General features: G+C 49.9%; 2 protein-coding genes across 15 annotated transcripts in view; both read right to left on the minus strand.

The window, feature by feature from the left end:
• The window catches only part of KDM5C (lysine (K)-specific demethylase 5C), a 31353-nt gene extending 28901 nt beyond the window's left edge, over positions 1 to 2452 (minus strand). For all 10 annotated transcript variants that reach the window (XM_015559034.1, XM_015559035.1, XM_015559033.1 and 7 more), the window contains exon 1: positions 2234 to 2452. In XM_015559034.1, coding sequence (XP_015414520.1) covers positions 2234 to 2383 — 150 coding nt within the window. In that variant the 5' untranslated portion in view covers positions 2384 to 2452. The remainder of the gene's footprint in view (positions 1 to 2233) is intronic.
• Positions 2453 to 10207: 7755 nt separating this feature from the next.
• The window catches only part of IQSEC2 (IQ motif and Sec7 domain 2), an 84175-nt gene continuing 72064 nt past the window's right edge, over positions 10208 to 22318 (minus strand). For 4 of the 5 annotated variants that reach the window (XM_015559038.1, XM_006779534.2, XM_015559040.1 and 1 more), the window contains 8 exons: positions 21955 to 22121; positions 19298 to 19437; positions 17934 to 18059; positions 15832 to 15931; positions 15113 to 15274; positions 13413 to 13586; positions 12875 to 12924; positions 10208 to 12283 (listed from right to left, as the gene is read on the minus strand). In XM_015559038.1, coding sequence (XP_015414524.1) covers positions 11465 to 12283; positions 12875 to 12924; positions 13413 to 13586; positions 15113 to 15274; positions 15832 to 15931; positions 17934 to 18059; positions 19298 to 19437; positions 21955 to 22121 — 1738 coding nt within the window. In that variant the 3' untranslated portion in view covers positions 10208 to 11464. The remainder of the gene's footprint in view (positions 12284 to 12874; positions 12925 to 13412; positions 13587 to 15112; positions 15275 to 15831; positions 15932 to 17933; positions 18060 to 19297; positions 19438 to 21954; positions 22122 to 22318) is intronic. The other variant, XM_015559041.1, reaches the window with a different exon arrangement.

Here is a 22318-nt window from a genome sequence, read left to right on the forward strand (position 1 = left end):
GAAATGGCAGAACCGAAATTCTAGAGCAGGAGCTGTGGGTGCAACAGATAGCGGGGGGAGGTCCAGCAAACCTCTCTGACTGGCTCTTCCTGGGACCTGTGAGCTCCCTCACTCTGCCTTCAGTCCCACATTCCCGTATGCCAAACACCCAGTATGTCAGGATTATCAGGATGGTGCTGAAAAGGTTGGCTCCCAGATGCAGTAAGCAATGTCCTTTCAAGCTCCCCTGGGTCTACCCCAGGGTACCAACACTCTCCTCCAACCCATCTTCCCCCAAAGTAGTGGTTACCTGTCAAGCAATTCAGAACCCAAATCACCCTTCCTCAGGCAAATCTCCACTTCCAAGTGCCCACCCGTACACAGGTTCCCACCCTGGGCCCAAGCTCCACTTGGGCGAGTGCTTCAAATTCCAGCCAGAAGGCTTGGCTGCCTAAAGATGGCCTAGGAGCAGCCCTAGAGGAAGGAAAAAAACCCAAAACCAAAACAAAAAAACACACGAACAAAACCAGAGTCAGGTCTCCTGAATTGGAGAGAAGCACACTGCTGAGGTACAGGAGAGAAGCATAACAAAAGACATCCCCCCATGCCACCCACACACACTAGGGACATGTCACTTTCCCCCTGCCTAGTCTCCCCCTGCCCCCCTCCCCCCAAGGAAGGATAACAACACCTGTACAAGGCCCAGCTGCCCCGATAAATCCAAGACAAAAAAATGGAAATTCAGGCCTCAACTACCCGCTACGTCAGACATTGCCTCGTTGAGGCTGCCCAACACTCCTGCTTCTCCTTTCTGGTAGCCTTCCTGACCTTTCCCTCCTCATGGCCACTCCCTCACCATGGCCAAGGATACCTCAGAGATCTGTGGCCAGGCTCCAACAAGGAAGAAATTCGTTTACCCAACACCTCCCAGAGGATCCATTTGAAACCAGCCTAGATCTGTGGCAGAGCACCAGAAAACACCGAGTTGAATAAGAAGGCCTGTGGTGCCCTCCTCAGGTGGCAGTGCGACTTCCCAACCCGTTTCAGCCAGAGACACCCACTTCAAAAACACCCTATTCCAGACAAACTGAATTCCTGCCCTTGGAATCCCAAGGGGTGACTGAACACACACATCATCATTTCTCCTCCATGCCAGACTAGCCCAGCCCTTGGGGGACTTCTCCTGGCCTGAAGCCAGGTCTAGGAGCAAAGATATGCCCTTTGTCGCTGACCTCTGGGAATCAAGTGTTCCAAAGGAGGCAGGCTTGCACAGTTCCATTCTGTGTGGGAGTCCAAGAATACTCTATCCTCTGGGGCCTCCTACATCCTGGGACACAGCAGAGTAGAGATCCTCTGAGAAGGACTCATACCCCACCCCCAAGCCGACTGGTCCAAGCCTCTCCATAGAAGTCTGGGGAGGGGTGATGTGCAGGAAAGGCCCGGATGGTGCTGTCAACTAGGAAAAGGAGACAATTCCCTGAACCCACCTCAGGGGAGCCAGATAAAGCATCCCCCATGAGGCTGATTCCCAACTGGGCTACCAGGCTGGGATATGATCATAGATGGATTCGCCTGGCAGGGTGTGAGTAAATATGAGTCAACTCACATAGGAGCAAACCAATGACTACATCAAACACCTTCGCAGGCACAATAATTACCACTTATGTAGTGCCTACTACACATCGACGCTATCTAGTTTAATTGAATTTCTGAAATAACTACTCATAGGGCTCCTTTCACAGACTTGGGGAGATTATGTTACTTGTCCAAGGTCACACAGCTGGGAAGCTGCGGAGTGGGGTTTTGAACTTCGGCCTGTCTCCTTTCAGACCTGTGATCTTCCCACTACGACACACCGCCTGCCTTAAGAGAAATGATGACAGTAGATGGCAGAAAGGCCTTATTTAGAGCAGCCTTGACCTGGGTGGTCCGGGGTAACTAAGAGATGTGCGTGTGCCTCCCTGTGAACTCTCCCCGGCCGCCTAGGCATCGCTGTCTGGACCCTTACCCGGGTGATTCTGAAAGGCGAGATGGGAGTGGGTGTGGGTTTCTGAGCCCAGGTCACTTGGGGGCCTCACATCACGAGTACTCCTGGCCCCAGCATCCTTCCTCCGACCCGCGCCGCATCCACAACGGTCCCAGCCACCCCATTTCTCCCCATCTCCGGCTGCCCTGCGCCCAAGACTCCCCCGATGGCTACCCTAGTTTCTCATCCCCGGCCACGCCGCCGGGGACCACCGACTCCGAGCCTTACCGCGGGTGGGCGGATCTTGCAAATGCCGGACTTCTCGGCGATGGGCCTGATTTTCGCGATGTAGCCAAGAGGGTCTCGGAACTCGGCCCAGCTAGGTTCGAACACCGGGCACTCCGGCGGCGGGAGGAAGTCGTCAGACCCCGGCTCCATGGTGGACCCTAGGACTGGAGGGCTCGGGTAGCCCTTAAGGACTCATGGCGGATGCCGCTGTATGAAAAAGGGGGCGTGTTGAGTGCCGCGCTCTGAGAGGCAAAGGCTGGCCCTCCTGCTGCCGCCTCTCAATCCTGCTCCGTTCCTTCCAAACTCTGCTGCTGCCTCCCAACTCCCGCAACCTTCACCACCACAGTTACCTCCCAACCGCCGCGGCCTTCACCGCTGCCGCCGCCATCTTGGTTTGTCAGCGTCCTCCCCCTTCCCACACCACAACAAACCGGATCCCTCCGCGGGGTGTTCCTCCGAGCCTCGTATAGCTGGTATGAGGCCGAGCCCTAGGAAGCCTTCAGCCCGTGAGGACCAAGCAGAATCGGCAGGCGTGCGTTCCCTATTTGGAAGCGGGAACTCAAAAGTAGCTCCCAGCCTGGGGTCAAATAGTTCTTCTCAGCCGCGGAGGAGCAAAATTGTAATTAACATGCCGGATCCTTTTTCCGGATGGACCAGCGGTGCACGTTTAAAGTCCAGTGGTGCGCATGCGCGCTATGAAGACAGACCGGAAGAGGAGCAGGGGTTGGTGGGCGGTAGGCTGAAACTAACACCCCCTCCTTCTATGACCTCAGTCCTGGAGGGAGCCCCGCCCCAACATTCTATCCTCCTTGGTCTTTACGTCGTGAGCCATAGCGAGCGACCTCTTTTGCTAGCCTGCAGTTTGGGGGAGATGTAAGGAGCTCCCAGTTCTAGGTACTGATACCTAGAGCTTTGAAGGAAGGAAAGCAGAAGGCTGCTCACTCCCCAGGGGTTATGGATTTTTAGAATCCTGGGACCCAATGAAAGGAAGGAAATATTTATTTCATCCAAGGTTATGTATAGAGTCGTCTCTAAGATGGGGCTTCCATTCTTACCCCCAGAGTCATTGTCAGCATTTTAATGAACACTTTCCACTGTTCTGTATGCTCTTTTATTGTGTGCACATTTGTGGTATGTACTCCTACAAAATAAGCCTGTTTATATTTTGACTACTGGATATTTAGCAACAGCATATTTATCCCCCATCAGCCCCTCTCATATGAAACACTGTGCATTTGTGAGTCTACGGTGTACTTACCAAACATCCGTGTTCATGGATTATATTTATGGTGTATAGCCCCTGTCATATGAGTCCCTAGTGTGTGTACATCTACTTCTATTGTGTACATATTCATTGAGCAGTTTCTGAATAGGTTTATTGTAACTACTTCAAATGAGTGCTTTGCCCATACGTTGGGCATCTACTGATCTACTGCATTTGAGGATCGTCTTTGTTATTCAACAGTTGTGGGCCTGCTGCATACAGTTTGAACATCTGCTGTGCACATATCAGAGTACTTGTATACATGCTAATTAAGTGCTTATTTTTTTCCCCCCAATCAGACTCAATTCCTTAAGGCATGGACAATGTTGCCTTATACATTCTTAACACTTGGCATGGTAAGCAATAAATTAATGTTGAGTAAACGAAAGAAAAATGAATATATATTTTTGAGCAGTCTTATAAACTCTTTGCAAACATTTTGTGTATACTGTATTAAGCATCTGCTATCCAGTTGAGTATGTTTGAAGGGGGTAGGAAGTGTCATTCCTTCATTAAGTTAATTGTTCATAATCACATACCATGTCCCAGTTATGCACATCATTCTGCCTGCTTCAGGACTGGACTCAGAACAGCAGATCTGCAGGAGTAGGGGTAGGAGCTCCACTCTGGGGTCAGACAGGGCCAACTTCTAGTCCCACCAGCTCTCTGCCATTTTCTAATTATGTGACCTCGGGCAAGTCCTAACTTGTGAAACAAATGAGGATTATAATACCTACCTTTCAGAACTATTGTACAGTATCTGGCACATAGAAGGCCCTTGGTATGTGTTGACTGTTATTTTTATTTCTGAAAGTCAACAACCAATATGTCAAATCTCATTAAGAATCTCTTTTGTTCCAAGCATTGTGCCTAGTGATTTCATATATTTATCACCTAAATCCTTATATTACCTTGAATGTTTGGAATCTTTATCCTCACTTGGCTTGTGAAGAAACTTGTCCCAAGTAATACAAATAGAAAGTGACATATTCCTAGTTTTCTAGGTGTCAAGAGGAACCTCAGCCCCTTTCTTCCAGAAATACAGGTGAATGACCCAAATGGACAACTGTCTGGATGAGAAATAGAAAGCTAGGGAAAATGATGCTAATAACAGCAAAATCACTAGCCTCTCATATGTGTAAGCCTTGAACAGCCCACATAGGTCTTTCATACCAATTATCTCCCTTACTATTTGCAACAGTCTTGGGGAAGATATAAGTCAATTTACCCATTTTGTAGATGAGGAACCATGTTCCAGAAAGATTGAACAATTTGCCCACTGTTACACAGGGAGTTGTCAACTCCTGGTCAAATGTTCTTCCTGTCATTTGCTCTCACTAGAAATAGAACTGGGCAAGAGAAGGGTGAAGAGAATGAAGAAGGTAGGAGAATATGCTAAATTCTAGGCTGAAGGAAGTTCAGCCTTTCCTCCTGGAGGCAGGCAGCTCAGTGAAGGACAAAGAGCATCAATCAGGAGTTGGGGGACCAGGTTTGATCCAATTCATTCATTCATAAATATTTATTAAATTCCTACTATGCACCAGGCATTTTTCTGGGCCCTGGAAATATAATGGTGACCAGGACAGTCATGATCCGTGCTTTCCTGAAGCTGACAATCACCCACTGAGATCTGCCAAGTACCTTACCTCCCTGAGCCTTGATTTTCATATTTATCCAATGGGGGGCTATAATTCCCTCATCACAGGGTAGTTATGAAGATTAGAGATAATGATGACTGCCAGTCATCAAGGGCCAGGTGCTATGAAATAGGTATTGTTATCCGTGTTTTACAGATGAGGAGACTGAAACTCTGGGAAGTATAAATGTACCCAAGTCACATGGCTAGTAAGCGACAGAGCCAAAATTCAAACCCAACTCTGTCTGACATACAATTCTGCCTGTAAAAGTCTCAGATGGTCCCCCCCCCCGCCCCCCCCCCGCCGCAACACACACAGTAAGGTGTTCATGCAATGGGAACTGCTCGGTTAAGAACTGGGAAGCACCAGGGAGCTCACTTTGCAACAGTCTTGGGAAATATATGTCAATTTATCCATTTTGTAGATAAGGAATCATATTCCAGAAAGATTGAACCCCCTAGGAGAGAGGGTCTGTGATTAGAAGGATTGGTGGGGCTCTCGACCACACTCACCCTACCCATGTTTTCGGAATGAACTGGATGAGTGTGATGTTGTGCCTCACTTTTTTGATTTGTAAAATAAGGTTGCTTCCAGTTCTGAAGTAGGTGTCAGCTGTGAGTTCTGACTCTAAAAAGAGTTCTGGAATCCATCCCCTGCCGCCATGTCATTTTCTAATCTACTCCTGTGAGAGCCATTTACTATCTCTAGCCTATATTAGAAGAGCCTCCTCAAGCTTATCAAGGCATCTGTGTGAACTCATATATATATATATATATATATATAAATATATATAAAATGTGCTTAATACATATAGCAATAAAAATATATATTTAAAATGACAATTCTAAATGAATTATAATAGTAGTAGGTTATAACTCATTGAATAAAATAAAAATCCATAACTCCACACTTATATAAATAAATCAAATGAGGGAAAAGGGAAAGCTCTTCTCTCAAAGGAATGATGGAGTTAGAAAATCGTCAATAGATGCTCAAACTTTTTTCAAATAAAAAAGCAAACTCTTAAAGCGGCTATAACACCTAGTGCCCAAATATTGGTTCCTAAGTGCCATTCTTAATCCAAAGAACCAGGACTTCTTGGAAAAAATGCCTGATGCCAGGGTTGGAGCAGGAAAAGTACAAGACGGGCCTGGAACATCTTGTGGTGCCAGAAAACAGCAAGTGTTCGAGGAAAGATGAGGATCTGCCAAAAGGACACAGGCGCCAGCTTGGAGCACCTCTGGATGGCCAAACCTGGGATATATGAGCATCAAAATAAAGAATGGCATTAATGGGTTATATATAACCCATTGAGTAAAATAGGCAACCACGAGTCCATGAGGATATAAATAAATCAATGTAGGAGAGGGGAGAGTTCTCCGTTATAGTGGAAAGCCAACTAATACAAGTAAAAAGAATGATGGTATTTGAAAATCACTATTTGGCTACCTGGAGAATCATCTGTAAATGCTAAAACTGGTGGGTGAAAGTTTGAGGAGTAATAGGATATTTACATAGTTTCAACACATCTCTCCACAAGATGCTCATCAATTACAGAGGGGAAAATGGTGACTTGGAGACACTATGTGGCCCAATGTATCACCTTACTTTAGCTCCTACTGAGGCCCAGGTGAGAAAACCTGTGACAACAGAGGAATGAAGATACATGGACTGCCCACCTCTGTGCCGTCATCCCTGAGCTGCCCTCTCCTGTTTCTTTTTTAAAAAATATATTTTATTGATTTTTTACAGAGAGGAAGGGAGAGGGATAGAGAGTTAGGAACATTGATGAGAGAGAAACATTGACCAGCCGCCTCCCGCAACCTCCTACTGGGGATATGCCTGCAACCAAGGTACATGCCCTTGACCGGAATCGAACCTGGGACCCTTCAGTCCGCAGGCCAACACTCTATCCACCAAGCCAAACCGGTTTTAGCTCCTGTTTCTTTCTCATTATTCCACTGATACATTGCAGACTCCCACACCTCCATGCATTTTCATATGCTGCTCCCTCTGACAAATGCCCTTCTTTCTCAGGCCAATTCCTACTCATCCTTCAAAATTCAGTGAAAGGGGCAGTTCTAGAAACACTTCCCTGACCCACTCTACCCCATCCCAAGTTGGGTTTGCCCCTTCTTTGTGCCCCCATGCACGCTGTGCTTACTTCTGGGCCCGTATTTATTATATTGTATTGACATAGCCCCACCGGGCTGTCGACTCCTCAAGGTCTTGTCCAGCCCTGTCCCATATGGTAGTCATTATCCACATGTGGCTATTTAAATTCAAATGTAAAAATTTGATTCCTCAGTGGTACTAGCCACATTTTAAGTAGTCACATGTATTGGACAACTAAAGGGCATTTCCACCATCACAGAAAGACCTATTGGACAGCACCGGTCTAGGACAATGGTAAGAACTCTGTGAGATTCTAGGACCTTTGTCCTTTGTTATGTGCTGTCCCTCCCCATTCACATCCCTAGAGAGAGTGGCAGTAGAACTCTTCAGAGGAAGAGCTGAACTACCCCTCCACGCTCTGATTGGTAAGCCTCCAGGGGAGAGTGGGAAGGTGGGGCCGGGACAGCCGAGTGCTGGGACTGCAATGAGGAGGGGAGGAGGAGAACATCAGAAAGAGCTGAAGGAAACAGGAGGATGTTCCAAAGGGACCCCAAAGCTTGGGGCACAGGAACATCAATCAATAACTCAACCAAAGACAACTTACTCTAAGATTTAGCATAGAAAGAACTATTCATTCAAATTAGCCATATTTTAGTGTCATCTGTGATGTACCAAGCATTTGCCGGACAGTGCTCTGAACAGAGATCATTCCGATCAGTGTCACTCTGGAGCCACTTATACCCTGGGGGGGTGGGGAGGTTAGGGAGTGGGAGGTAGATAATGATCTGAGGAATCTCAGAAGATGTGACCAGGGGCCTTTTTAGAGTCTGGAATGGCCTTTAAGAAGGCCTGGTTTGGATGGCCCTACTCTTTAGCATCTTTAAAATACACACACACACACACACACACACGTGTGTGTGTGTGTGTGTGTGTGTGTGTGCGTGTGCGTGTGTTGGTTTCAGGGAGAGGGAGACAGGGATAGAAACATCAATGAGAGAATCATCAAACAGCTGCCTCCTGCAACCCCCCACTGAGGATCAAGTCTGCAACCTGGGAATGTGCCCTGACCAGGAATCCAACTATGACCTCCTGGTTCATGGGTTAACACTCAACCACTGAACAACACCTGCTGGGCTACTCTTTAGCATCTTGAATCAATGTTTTCTTCCTCATATGCACATTTAAGCAAAAGCCGCAGCTGTGAGGGATGGGTCCTTTAAGCCCAATTTACAGAAGAGAGAAAAACTTCAGAGATATTGGGGAGAGCATGCCTGGCAAGGGGAAAGGCACAGGTAAAAAACAGTTGACCCTTGAACAATGTTAAGGAGAGGGGTAAGGGTGCTGACCCACTGTAGATCAGAAATCGACATAGAAATGGACCCATGCAGTTCATACCCTTGTTGTTCAATGGTCAACTGTACTGAGTTTGGAAATTACAGGCCTTTTCAGGGAGAAGTGAGTGGATATCCACAATGTGGGCGAGGAATGAGAGGACTCCAGAGATCGGCTGGGGCCACATGGTGAACCTCCAACATCAAGACAAGTTTACACATCTTTCTGTAGGTGGTTGAAAATAGCTTACTGTGTGTCTGGCAGGAGGTGGGCATTTCACATGAATCTATTAACAATTGCCCTGAAAAATTATTGTCCCTATTTTACAGGGGAAACACCAAGCTTTGAGTGTCCGGGTAGGTGACTTGCCAAAAGCAACACAGTCAAGTCTGAGACTGAGCCAGGATTTGAGTGCTAAAACTGAGCTTTGGGAAGGCAAAACCAGCACCAAACTGAAGGTAGGAGAAGAGGGGCATGACTAAAGGCAGCTTGGTCTACAAGGAAAGAAACAAAAATGTGCTGGTTGGACTTCATTCCTGACCCTCCGGGTCTAAGCTCTTCAAACGCTCAGGTCTGGTCCTCAGGGAGGCATCAAATGCTTAAATGGCCCCAGCTGCGGCTTTTGCTTAAATGTGCATATGAGGAAGAAAACATTGATTCAAGATGCTAAAGAGTAGCCCAGCAGGTGTTGTTCAGTGGTTGAGTGTTAACCCATGAACCAGGTCATAGTTGGATTCTCCCCAGTCAGGGCACATGACCCGGTTTTGGGTTCAATCCCCAGTGTGGGGTGTGTAAGAGGTGGCCAATCAATGTGTATTTTAACTAAAGAGTAGGGCCATCCAAACCAGGCCTTCTTAAAGGCCATTCCAGACTCTAAAAAGGCACCAAAAATATTTCCTGACTGCTGCTTCTGGGACCCTGCTAACCCCATTCCTGAGCTCTGGTGAGGCCCAGACATAATCAGTGGTGCTGGAAACTCCATTTCATAGGGAGGCTGTTTGAGGGACTGTTTTATGGCCTTGGGAAATATCCTTTGCTTGCCTGGGCCTGCCTCCTCTTCTGTAAACTAAAGGGATTCCTGCTATTTGTTATCTAACATCCTAAGTATATACACAGAGCTCTTCTAATGTATCTAGCGCCTGGCTTCCTGGCCCAAGTCACCGCCCCCCTTCCAGAACAGAAATGTAGGCGGCTGTGGGGAGGGGAGAGGATCCAGGGCAAAGCCAAACCAGCCACAGGAAGGGTGAGTACAGATGCCACAAGAGAAGGAAGTACCCAGCCTGGGAACGGAAGAGAGGGGAACTCACTTGCTGAGCATCTACTCCACGCTTGACATGTTACCTCTGTGTGGCAAGGGCTCATCACCCCAAGTTTTCAACTGCGATAACAATTCAGAGAGGGTATCTTTCCCAAGAGTGCGTACCCAGCAAGGAAACCCCCAGCATTTGAACTGGATCAACTCCACCACCCAGAGTCTCACTACTCTGTCATGCAGACTGTTAATATGATAGGAAAACCTCCCTCATCCCACCTCCCACCCAACTGAAGCACCTCACCCAGGCTAAGGCCTCTCTCTCCTGGGCTGCACCGTGGGGGAGGGGGCATAAGGAGGAGGCAGAGGCGGGAGGTGAGCACAAGGTCTTTTATGAGGCATCAAATATACATTCTTATATACAAGGAGGAAAAAAGACAATGCCTAAACCCCAGCTCCTCTCCATACAGCCCCTCCCGCTGCTGCCCTCCCCTGCCCCCAGGCTCCACGGTCCCTGGCCCTTCAGCCAGCCAGGCCTGTTTGTCCACTGCAGCCCATGGTGGAGAGGGGGGTGGGAGGGTAGGAGGGGCTGTGAAAGGAGCTGGATCTGCAGGGCAAGAAGAGGAGCTGGAGTTTGTAAAAAATATATTTATAATAAATAAACAGGGCTGGAAAGGGGCTGAAGAGGCAGCAGAGGATTTTGATGAACAGGACTTGGGCATCCTGGCTCCCAGCCCCCACTCTGATGGCTTCCATCTCTGCCTCAGGAAGGACATCTTGGGCTCATGGTGGCTCTCTGGGAGCCTCTCCCCAGGGCTGATGCTGGGCGCTCTGTCCCAGCGAGGTGTGTGGGTCATATCTGTAAAGTGCACTGTCTTCGGTTGTAGGTGGGAGAGGTGTAAGGGATGGGGGGGCATGCAATATGGGTGAGGGAGGGCAGTGCCCTTCTCATCCCAGACCTGAGCCCCCCGCCCAACCTGTCTGGACTTTGATCAGGATAAGAACGTTGCAAGAAGAGGCAAGGTCCTGAAGCTGAGAGTCTGGGCTGGGGCACAGACTGGCTCTGGAGAGGAAGCACTGCCCCGTTGGGGGGGGGCAGCATAAGTGGGGGCCCATCCACCTAGTGTGCGGACAGGGACAGTCCATGTCCTCCCGTAGGGCAGTCGGAGTCACATGGAAATGTGGAGCCAGGCCCTGAGGTCAGAGAGAGGGCCGAGCACTAAGGTTTGGCCACAACTCTACGGAGCTCCCCCCGAGCCCCTGACATCTGGCCCTCCCTACCAGCCAGGAAGCTCACACTGGCGGGGAGGTCTGAGGTCACCCAGCTAGACCTGGGGGAGGAGGGAGGATGAGGAGAGGAGGAGTATGAGGATCTCCAAAAGGTCCTCAACACTCCCCAGAGCTCGAGCCATGCCCAGGCTTCAAGTGGCAAAGATCCTCGAATCTGGAAGGAAACCCCATGGCAACCATTGGGGGTTAGAGGAGGGGTCCCAAGGCAGGGAGGAAGTGGGGAGGAGGACACTTCTGTGTGTGTGTATTTTGGAAAAACTGGGGAAGCAGAGAGGGTGCAAGGCCCCTCTCCTGTGGATTTCCCCAGACCTCCCTGGGCCCCAGCTCCCTCTCTCCATGCATCAGACCACGGTGCTGATCCGACTTGGTTTGGCCTTAGGGTTTGCAGAGGGTTGGTTGGCCGTGCCAGGGGGCCCAGAGGCGTGCAGGGGGCCATGGGGTGAGGTGGGTGGCAGGGGTGAGTGCGGGGTGTGGGGGGAAGGAGGGGGCAGGGGTGGGTAAAAAAGATGGGCGAATGTGGTGACAATGGCGACTGCGGGTGGTGCGGGTGGGAGTAGGAGCCCCCTGGTTGCCGGGATCCTGGGCCCCCAGAGGCCCCTGCTGCTGGCATCATCTGTGGGTGGTGGCTGAAGATGAAGTGCTTGGGGCCCTGCTTGTGAGCTGGAGGGTGCTGGGGAGCAGGACTGTACAGGGGCAATGGGGACGTGGGCTGGTGCAGGGGGTGGCGGCCGTGTGGAGCGAACTGAGGGTGTCCTCCAGGGCCCCGTCTGGGAGCTCTGCCTGGCCGGCCCAGCGTGTGGCTGCTGGGGTGGAAGGTAGGGCGGCGGGGCGGGGCCTGGTCCTTGGCAATACTGGGCATGCAGGGCCTGGAGCTTGGACTGCCCATCGGGCAGCACCCCCAGGTTCCCGTGGCTGTGACCATGGTGATGGTGGTGGTGGTGGTGGTGGGTGGAAGAAGCAGATGAAGAGGAGGCAGAGGCCTGGCCTGTTGGCGGCGGTGGCATCTGGAAGGGCCCCTTGCCCCGCTTGCTTCCAAATAGGGAGCCCAGGAAGGATGAGGAGTTGGAGACGGGCCTCTGGCTCTTGTACTCCTCTGGCGGCGGGGGTGGGGGCGGAGGTGGCATCCTCTGGTGAGGGCGCGGACTGCTAATAACGGACCCCTGGAAGGGGGAGGGGGGCGAGTCAGGCCAGCCTAGATGCCCTAAATCCCCAACCCTAAAGTTCCCCTGGGCCCTGAGGGCTGGAGCTGGGGAGACAGGAAGCCCCCGCAGCATCATGGAAAGCAATCACATAACAGTCCTGTCCTTGTGCCTGCGGTGCCCCCAGCAGGTGCATCACATCCACTATCTCCTCTGAGCCTCCGCTGGGAGAGGGAGTGAGCAGCCCTCCATCTCATCCCCCTTTTGTAGGCGGAGACAGTGTTAGACCCAGAGAGACAGTGACTCGCTCAGGCTCCAAGAGCAGGACTTGAAGTAGGAGCTCCTCGAGGCCCAACTCCAAGGGCCTCACTACTTGGAGGCGGCCCAGGGGTTGAGAGGGGGCCCGGGAGTGTGGGAGACAGACTGAGAGACAGGCAGAGTGAGGACAGACAGAGCTGAGGACAGATGGAGAGAGTAGTTGGCTGGGAGAGGCAGCCGCAGGGTTCCCAGCAGGGAAGGGGGAGCAATAGGGCCCCTCCTCCTCCGGGGTGCAGGGGTGCACGCAGGGCAGGGCTCATGCAGAGGACGAGTTGGGTGGGAGCTGGCACTTACTTCGATGGTGCTGTCCAGCGATCCCACGCTGTTACGCCGCCCCCGCTTCCCTGCACCCACAAGCAAGGAGCCCAGCGTCAGAGTGGCAACCCCCGCTCCCCACCCTGCTGGGCTCCTGAGCTGGGCACCAGGCCTGGGCCCCTCCCGGGGACCGACACCCCTATTCCTTTTCCCCGTTGAAGAGGGGTGGGGTGGGGAAGAGGAGAGGTGGAGAAGGAGGAGCAGAAGGAGGAAGACATGGAGGAGGAGGAGAGGTGGTGCCAGAGAAATAGAAGAGGAAAGAGAGGAGGAGAGGTGGAGCAGCAGAGAGGGGCTAAGACTGTGGCCCCACTTCACACTCCCTGGCCCAAACCCTGGGCTCCACCTGTTCTGACCTGGCTCCCAGGCCCCCCTGCAGTGCAGCACCCAGGGCCCTGGATGAAGGCAGGGGGTGTGCATGTGTGGCGGATGCAGGGAAGTCTGGTGATCAGTGAAAGGAGGCGAAGAGGACTCCGGGTCCCACGTCTCCCCAGCCAGGGCAGGGCCCCAGGACACTTGCCTGCATCTGACAGGTCTCGCAGGGAACTGCTGAGTGCGCCCCGCTTGAGCCCATCGCCTGCGCCATAGGTGTCCTCCAGGCTGCTGCGGGCCAGCGTGCCATTCACTGAGTCCTTGGCCCCGCCGGGCTGTGAAGCATTAGGCCGCATCATACCTTTCTGCTTCTCTAGTTCCGCTGGGTGGCAGGGAGGAGACAGCGATCCAATGTCAGCAACAGGAGTGAGAGGCCACCTGACCTACCCCCAGTCCTCTATGTGCTCCTGCTTTGCCCCCCTGGACCTCCATCACGGCCCCACAACCCTTAGCTACATCTCCCAAGCCCCTTGCAGCGCCCAGTCTCCAGTCCTGTCTTGCGCTGTCTCCACTGGCTTGGTCTTCCCTTCCTCCCTCTCAGCTCCTGCTCCTCCTCCTCTTGCTCTTCCTACTTTTCCCCAGCCCTGCCCGCTCTCAGTTTGGTCTCCTAAACCAGCCCTGCCCTTCCAAACAGAGCTTCCCAATGGCTGGTTCGCAGGAGGGGCACAAAGGCCCTTCTAGATGTTGGCAAAGGGCAATCGTTCCAGAGTGGAAGGGCAGGAATCGTGCCCTCTAGTTTGTGCCCACACTATGCTGGGCACTACATGTCCCTGATCTCTCTCCATCCTCACAAGAGTTCCGAGGTAAATGTTATCATCCACAGTTTCAGAGGATGAAACTGAGAGTCTGAGAAGTCTCAGAGCTTGCCCAGGGTCATACAGCTGGAAACAGGGGAGCCAACATTCTGGAAGCAGATCTGCATGAGTCCAAAGCCTGTGTGCTCTTTGGCCTCCTTATACCCCTGCCCATTGCGGAGGTCATGAAGCCTTCTATCCCCTCACCCCATCTTGGTACATGTATCACTCTCCTTGAATGCCCCAGGGTCTCAAGGATCCAGGCACATACCTAGGTTGTGGGTTCTATCCCCAGTTGGGGTGCATATGGGAGGCAACGAATCAATGTTTCTCTCTCTACATCAATGTTTCTCTCTCTCCTTAATACCATTTACTTAACTGTAACTGCTTAGTCTGGAGGAGAAAAAACGTGGACAGCATTGAGAAGAATGAGATGCAATCACTATTTTCCATTATATACAATCAAAATGATTTGGTGTGGTCACTGGAGCTTGGAGGATGGGACACTGGAATCAGCCAAGGAACTAGCATGTGGGGACAGGAGAGGAAAGGCTGGGAAGGAGGCTAACATTGGTTGGTCACTTAGGATGTTCAACACTTGTGTCCTACTAGCATGGAGGACACTACGTCAGCCTTATCTCATTGAATCTCCCCTGCTCTGTGAAGGAGAGTTCATTATCTCAATTCACGTAGGAAGAAATTGGGACTCAGAGAGTCAAACGACTTGCTCCAGCTTACCCAGATAATAAGTAGCATACCTGGGATCTGAAACTAGCGTCCTGCCTCCAATACCCTGATTCTTCTCCCTGATGCCTTTCATTAGAAAGAAGAGTTGCTCATAATTAGGGCTTGGAATAATAATCAGAGCATGGCAGGTAATGAGCCCCTAGTCACTGAAGGTATTCAAGCAGAGGCTGAAGGGTTCCTGGAATGAGAGTAGGAAGGTTGGGCAAGCTAACCCTCAACTCTGAGATTTTTTCAGAGGACAGGATGCTTGGTGTCGACAGGGCACCGTATCAGGATGGGAAGTAGGCGACATGGCGGGGCTACTCACACTCCACGCGGTATTTCTCCATCTCCTGCACCTCAGCGATGGACTCGCGCAGGTCAGACGTAAAGCGCAGCCTATCCTGGAGGCTGGGGGCGTTGAAAATGATGAGGACTTTCCGCTCCCCACCAGGTACTGCAGACAGCAACTTGATTCCAAACTGGTAATCTGTGGGGCAAGGGGAAGTGGGGCCCCTCTGTCAGGACTGAAGCAAGGTGGCCCATATGCAGAATAATATTTCTAATGTCCAACTCTGGTTGAGCCTCTTCTCTGCTCAAGCATCTTCACTGGCTCCCCTTGGTCCCCAATGTCCCCAAGAGCCTCCTGGGAGCCACGGCCATGTTACTCTCTCTACTCTGGGATGTAAGGGCAAACTGAACTCTAGCTGCCTTCTAGAACCCTTCCTTTAATCCTCTACCTCTACCCACATTGTTTCTTCTGCCCAGAAGGCCACAACAAAGTTCCTCTGGCTCAGTCCTTCAAAGTGCAGCATTATCACCATCTCCTCGGCCCACCAGAAAACATACACACTGTGGACCATGAGCTCCCCAGGGCACAGACCCAAGTCATACTCCACCTTGGCCGGCCCTACATCCCAGGACCAAGTAGGTGACCTCAGCGCAGTTATAAAAGACTCCCCAAACTGGAGGTCAGAGTGAATGAAGGATGAGCATGGGGACCATAGCATAGACTCTTGGGATGATGGGATCCAAGGAGGGACTCACATGAATTCTGGAAGAGCTGCATGTGCATTTCCACGAGGGGAAAAGACTGACGGAAGCTGTACGTCACCAAGATCTTCTTCTTCTGGAAAATTTTGGTGACCTTTGGTAGGGATGGGAAAAAGACGAGAGGCAGGGTTTGGGGTGGGGGATTTCCAAACGGCACCTATTTCTCATAACCTCCCTCCCCTCCCACTGCCACTGATAGACATCTACACACAAACACACATGCCCACAAACTGGGGAGAACTGAAGCTTGAGGAGCACAACAGGAGACACAGGAGAAAATACAACTTCCTGATGTAATGATGTTGCACAAACAGGTGTTTACAATTTCACAGGAAGTAACTGAATGCTACGCCCCCCAGGAAGCCTGTCCTAACATCCCACACACATCCACCCCCACCTCCCAGAGTGCTTGCTGATTCTGGGCCTTTCACCATCATCAGGCTTGAGGGGAGCACTCTGAGTGTGTGATCGCCCCCTGCTGGACCAGGAGCACCAAGAGAGAGGTGTCTGGTTTTCATGTATTTCACCCACCCATGGGCCCCAGCACCCAATGTATACAGTTAACATCTTCCTCTCAACCACCCAAGGTCTTTATCAAGTACTTGGGCACTCTGGCCTCAACTAACGTAGGCTGTGAATGCGTCGCACAGATTCAAGCAGAGCAATCTGCACTCTGTGTTTAAAAGCAAATTATTTGGCTCTGGCCTGGTGGCTCAGTCAGTTGGAGTGTCGTCCTGCACACCAAAAGGTTGCAGTTTCGATTTCTGTCCAGAGCACATAACTAGGTTGCGGTTCCATCCCATTGGGGTGCGTATGGGAGGCAATCAATTGATGTTTCTCTATCTCTCTCTCCCTCTCCCTCTCTCTCTCTCTCTTCCTAAGAACAAGGACTGAGTCTCAGTCATCTCTGTGCACCCAGTACCTAGCATGGGGCTTGACAAGGATCAGTGTGTGATGGATGTTGAAACATTTATTCAACCACTGTATGGGCCAGGAACTCCTCTGGGCTACGCTATTCCATACCTGACCTCTTATTTCATCCTTAGGACAACCATATGAGATAGGGAGTAGCACCATTTCACAGAGTAGGAAATTAAAGCTCAGAGAGGGCACTGGAGGGACTTCATCTAAAGCAGCGACTCTCATGCCAAAACCGGTTTGGCTCAGTGGATAGAGCGTCAGCCTGCGGACTGAGAGGTCCCGGGTTCGATTCCGGTCAAGGGCATGTAGCAGCGACTCTCAACAGGGAGTGACTTTGCCCCGCCCCCCAGGGGAAATTTAACAATGTCTGGAGACATTTTTGGTTGAAGAAATGCAACAGACATCTAGTAGATAGAGACCAAATGCTGCTAAATATCCCACAATGCACAGAACAGCTCCCACCACAATGAATTATCTGGCCCAAATGTCAATAGCACCAAAGTTGAGAGATCCTGCTCTGAAGGAGAGAGGATCAAGGGGGATCACTGTCCTCAAATCCCTGAGCAGAGAGAGATCTTTTCCCTGTGATTCCAAGGGTTGAGTGACAATTGCTGGAAGAAAGCCATTGCGAGACAGATTCTAGCAGCCTTCTGTCCTGGAAGCCACACAAGCAGGGGGCCATGTAGGAAGCCAGTTCTTGCCGTGGGTGAGAGGCTGGACAGGAGACGCTGAAATTCCCTTCCCACCTGCAGACTCCTCAGAGTCCCAGCTCTGAAACATGCATATGGACACTGGTGATAAGCTTGGTTTTGAAAATCATAAGCACCCTGGCCACCCAAAGGTTCCAGACAGAACCAGGGTCACAGGTTCACCTCCCTCCACCTAAGCCTCCTGGCTACTGAGGTGGACCAGGACATTCCTACCACTTCCCAGGCTGTAAGCCTATCATCTCCAATGTTCCTCACATTTTCTCCCCCCATGTGGCTGTCATTACCTCCAAAAGGATCCAGGAGGTAAAGGAAGGGCAGAGGCGGCCTATACCTGTCCAAGACCGCACAGATCACGTGGCAGAACACTTCACCTACCATACTGCCACCACTAATGTTAACATGGTTCACAGCACACAGGGGCCCAGCTCACCACCTCCTCTCCATCGCTTCTCACAGCGCTCTTACCACAAGGAGGTCATTGAAGAGGAAGACCTCCCGCTGATGCAACCCTAGCCTCTGGGGGCGGTTTGGATCTGGCACCTCATAGAGCTGGCAGCAGCAAACCAGTCGACGGTGAGGAAGAGACAGTACCTAGATAGGCATGAAAAAATAGATGTCAGGCCCTAGCTGGTTTGGCTCAGTGGATAGAGCATCGTCCTGTGGACTGAAGGGTACTGGGTTCAACTCCTGTCAGGGGCACATGCCCAGGTTGCAGGTTCTAGCCTCAGTGTGGAGAGTGCAGGAGGCAGCCAATCAGTGATTCTCTCTCATCATTTATGTTTCTATCTCTCTCTCCCTCTCTGAAATCAATACAAATATATTTTTTAAAAAAAGGAATAGGTGTCAGCCCAGCCAGTGTGGCTCAGTGGTTGAGCATCCATCTATGAACCAGCAGGTCATGGCTGGATTCCTGGTGAGGGCACATGCCCAGGTTGTGGGCTCCATCCCTAATAGGGGGCATGTAGGAGGCAGCTGATCCATGATTCTCTCTCATCGATGTCTCTATCTCTCTATTCCTCCCCCTTCCTCTCTCTCAAATCAATAAAAGCATTAAAAAATATATAAAGAAATAGGTGTCAGCAAGACCAGCACAGCAGCTTCAGGCACCTTAACATTGACCGCAAGAGGATGTTTATCTCGGATACATATCATTGTCGCTCAGATACAATGAGCCTAAGAAACTAAGGTCTGGGCTTGTCTGCTGCCTTGCCTTTGTCCTGGTAGCTCCCTGTCTGGAATGCATTTCCTGCTCAGCTCCATATGGCCACATTCCACTCTTCCAGTGTCATCTCTTCCAAAAAGCCAGTCCTGCTCTCCACGGACTGAAAATGACCTCTCCCTCCTTTGTGTGCCCCTAAACTAACTGGAAGGCAGAAGTATTGTCTCTGTGTCTGACCCCCCCCCCCAGGCTCTGTAAGAGCCCCCAAGGATAGAGACCACATCTGATTCATACCTGCATCCCTGGTGCCCAGTGAAATGTTGGGCTCAGTGGAAAGCATCCGTCAATGTTTGTTGACTAAAAGACTAGAATATGTTCTTGACTTTGGTTATCAACGATTGGCTTGGCTCCCCACTTGGGATGGACAGGCAAACAGGTGGGAAGTATGCTGAGATTTATACAGCACCCCACTGTGTACCTTGCAGTGTGCTAGATGCACTGCCATAGAGGTCTCACTCAGTGTGCACTGGGACCCCTGAGGAATGCATTCCACCCACTCTCTTCAGCAAGTGAGGTGGGCATAGGGCTCAAGAGAGGGACACTGACTTACCACTTGGTGGCAGAGGCCAACCCAAACCCTGTCCCCTCTGAAGCTTCACAAATCACTTACTGGCTTCTTGCCCACAATCATGCGCTCCACAGCCTGCACTTGGGACACATGATCATCATTGGTCCGAAGTTCACGCCCCTGGATTCGCTGGTAGATACCCACCAGGAGGTCTCGAGGGATGTCTTCACCATTGTCAACCCCTGGTTGGGGGGGAATAACAAAGATATATGGCATAAATGTGGGGAGTGGGTGGCAGGTTCTCCACAGCACCCCACACACAGGCCTGGGTCATAACAACAGCCAGGTCTAGAAGGAGTGGGAGCCCTTAACCCCTCGGTCAGCATCCTTCAACCAGATAACCAGTTGCTTTCCCACCCCTCCCTCCACCCCCAGTGTGGGGATTTTATCTAAACTCAGATCGTATTGTGATTCAGACAATTAGACGCTTTTAGTGCCTTTCTAACTAGCAAAAATAATGTTAAGTAATATCCAGTGTTATTAAGAGTGCAAAGAAGCGGGCAAGTGTATTAACTTAAATATTTTGGAAGGTAATTTGGCAAGAGCATAAATATTCAGTGATTCCTCTTGTAGGAATCTGCCCTAAAGAATTACTCAGAAATCTGTACAAAGCATATGTACAAGTGCTACTGAGGGGAAATTTTTAAAATAACCTAAGTTCTAACAATAGAGGAACAGCTAAATAGGGCTGAGTATATCTGTTTAATAAAATAATTTACAGCTATTAAAAACTGGATGTTTACAAAAAGCATGAGAACATTACTGTAGCAAGTTAAGTGAAAAGAGCAGGATACATTGCATATATGATCTTTACCTTATAAAAAGTTACATAAGCATAGGAAAAAAGACTACACTACCCTAAAATATCAACCATGGTTGCCTCCAGGGGGCAGAATTTTAAGTAATTAAAAGAAATGTTCTAATTTTCTCTACTTTCCAAAGTTGCAGTGAGCAGGTATTCATTTCATTTATTTACTTAATAGGTGGAGGGGGACTATTATATATATATATATATATATATATGTATGTGTGTGTGTGTATATATGTATATGTATATGTATGTGTGTATGTATATATGTATATTAATATATATTTATAAAATATATATTTATAAATATATATTTATATGTATTTTATAAAAATATATATTTTATATGTATTTTATAAAAATACATATAAGCACACACATATGTACATATAAACACACACACATATGGAGAGAGAGAGAGAGGCAAATGAATGAATGAACAAATGACTAATGAAGGATTCTGGGAGACAGCTCCAGATGGCCTCTGATCTGTCTCGCTCCTCCCGTTTACCATCCTTCTCCATTCCTGATTGTCTGCTGAGCAAACCCACTCACTCTTCTCTCTAAACCTTCTGTTGGAGAAAATGTTTTCCAGGTGCTAAGGGAACATCCTTCCTCACACTGCCTTTTGACTTCAGCTGTCAGAGCGATTTAAGCTCATCGACTGTGCAAACCCCGAAGGTCAGCAAATTTGTCTTGTCTGCTTGTTTTGCCACAATTCTGTTTCCCTCTTTTGTTTGTGTTTCAATAATCCTAACATATGAGCCATTTTTAGGAGGCTGCCCTTTGGTGAGAGGCAGGGCCTGACATCAATACAATAAACCAAGACAAAAGGTCAAGGTGAAACCTTTAATCTGGCACTCAAGGCCCTTGTATATTGGTTCCAACTGACCTTTCCAACTGGATCATCTATCCCATCTCGATTATTCTCCAGGCAACTTTAGATTTTCCTACTTCTGTGCCTTTGTTATTCTTACTGCCAGGTAAGTCAAGTCCTACTTTATCTGTGTCTTCAAGGTCCACCTTAAAATGAATTCTCCAGCAAGCACTCTGGAGGTGAGCTCTTCCTCCTCTGAGCTCTGACTGTCCTTTTGACCTGCCTGACATCATAGGCTGACATCACCACTTGCTTTCTTCCTTGTGTTGTGTCTCTGGTACTGTAAGTCAGTCTCTCCCACAAACGGGGAGCTCTTTTGGGGCAGGGACTATTGCAGAAGCCCTTCCACTGTCCTTAGCACCCATCATAGTGCCTGGCACACATGAGGCACTCGGTTAGTGTCAACTTGCTGGCTGACTGGTTGAGTTAAAAAATAAATACATAGCCTGGCCAGTGTGGCTCAGCATTTGAGCATCGAACTATGGACCAGGAGGTCAGGGTTTGATTCCCAGTCAGGGGACATGCCCGGGTTGCGGGCTTGATCTCCAGTAGGGGGCATGCAGGAGGCCGCCCATCAACGATTCTCTCTCATTATTGATGTTTCTATCTCTCCCTCTCCCTTTCTCTCTTTGAAATCAATAAAAATATATTTAAAAAATAAAAGCATAAAGAGAGGAAAGGGTACTAAAATACTTGAGTATTTATGGGCATAAATAAAGGAGAAAAGGAGGGAATGATGGGTGAATGGACACATGAATGAATGGGTGAACCAGTATATGCTCTATCTCTCTTGTTTAGGACTTGCTCAGTCAATATTCAGTGTGGGAATGAGTAGATGGCCAAACGACCGAATGAATTAATAAATGAATGCCCCAGGAACATCCAGCCTTATTAGAAAGTGAGAGCATCACAGGTTAATTTCCAAGGAACCTTCCTCACCCCACCCTCCCATCCTGCCCACGTTCCCTTCTCAGGGGAAGGACAGGAAGAGCTGACAGGGAGGTCTGGGGTCACCTCTCAGGTTCTTGATGAAGTCATCTAGTTTCATCTTGCGTTCAGCCTTGACGCTAGGACTGTACATGTCAGTGTTGAGGAGGATGATGGCAAAAGCGAGGATGAAGATGGTGTCTGGGTTCCGGAACTGGCGCACGAGGGCTGGGTTACACACACAGTACCGCTGGCTGCAGGGCGGGAGGGGCCAGAGCCAGGGTCAGGCATCAGGAATCTCCACTTACCCACCATCCTCCCAGTCTGGCACCACCAACTCTCTCCTTTAACAAGTACTCCGAAACCCTTTGGGTGTGTCCTTTTTCTTCAGAGTTTCCCCAAGACTAGCATGTAAAATTCACAATCACTACCTTTTACTGAACTCCACAGA

This window comes from Myotis davidii, unplaced genomic scaffold (genome assembly GCF_000327345.1).
Source record: "Myotis davidii unplaced genomic scaffold, ASM32734v1 scaffold1094, whole genome shotgun sequence".
Lineage (NCBI taxonomy): Eukaryota > Metazoa > Chordata > Mammalia > Chiroptera > Vespertilionidae > Myotis > Myotis davidii.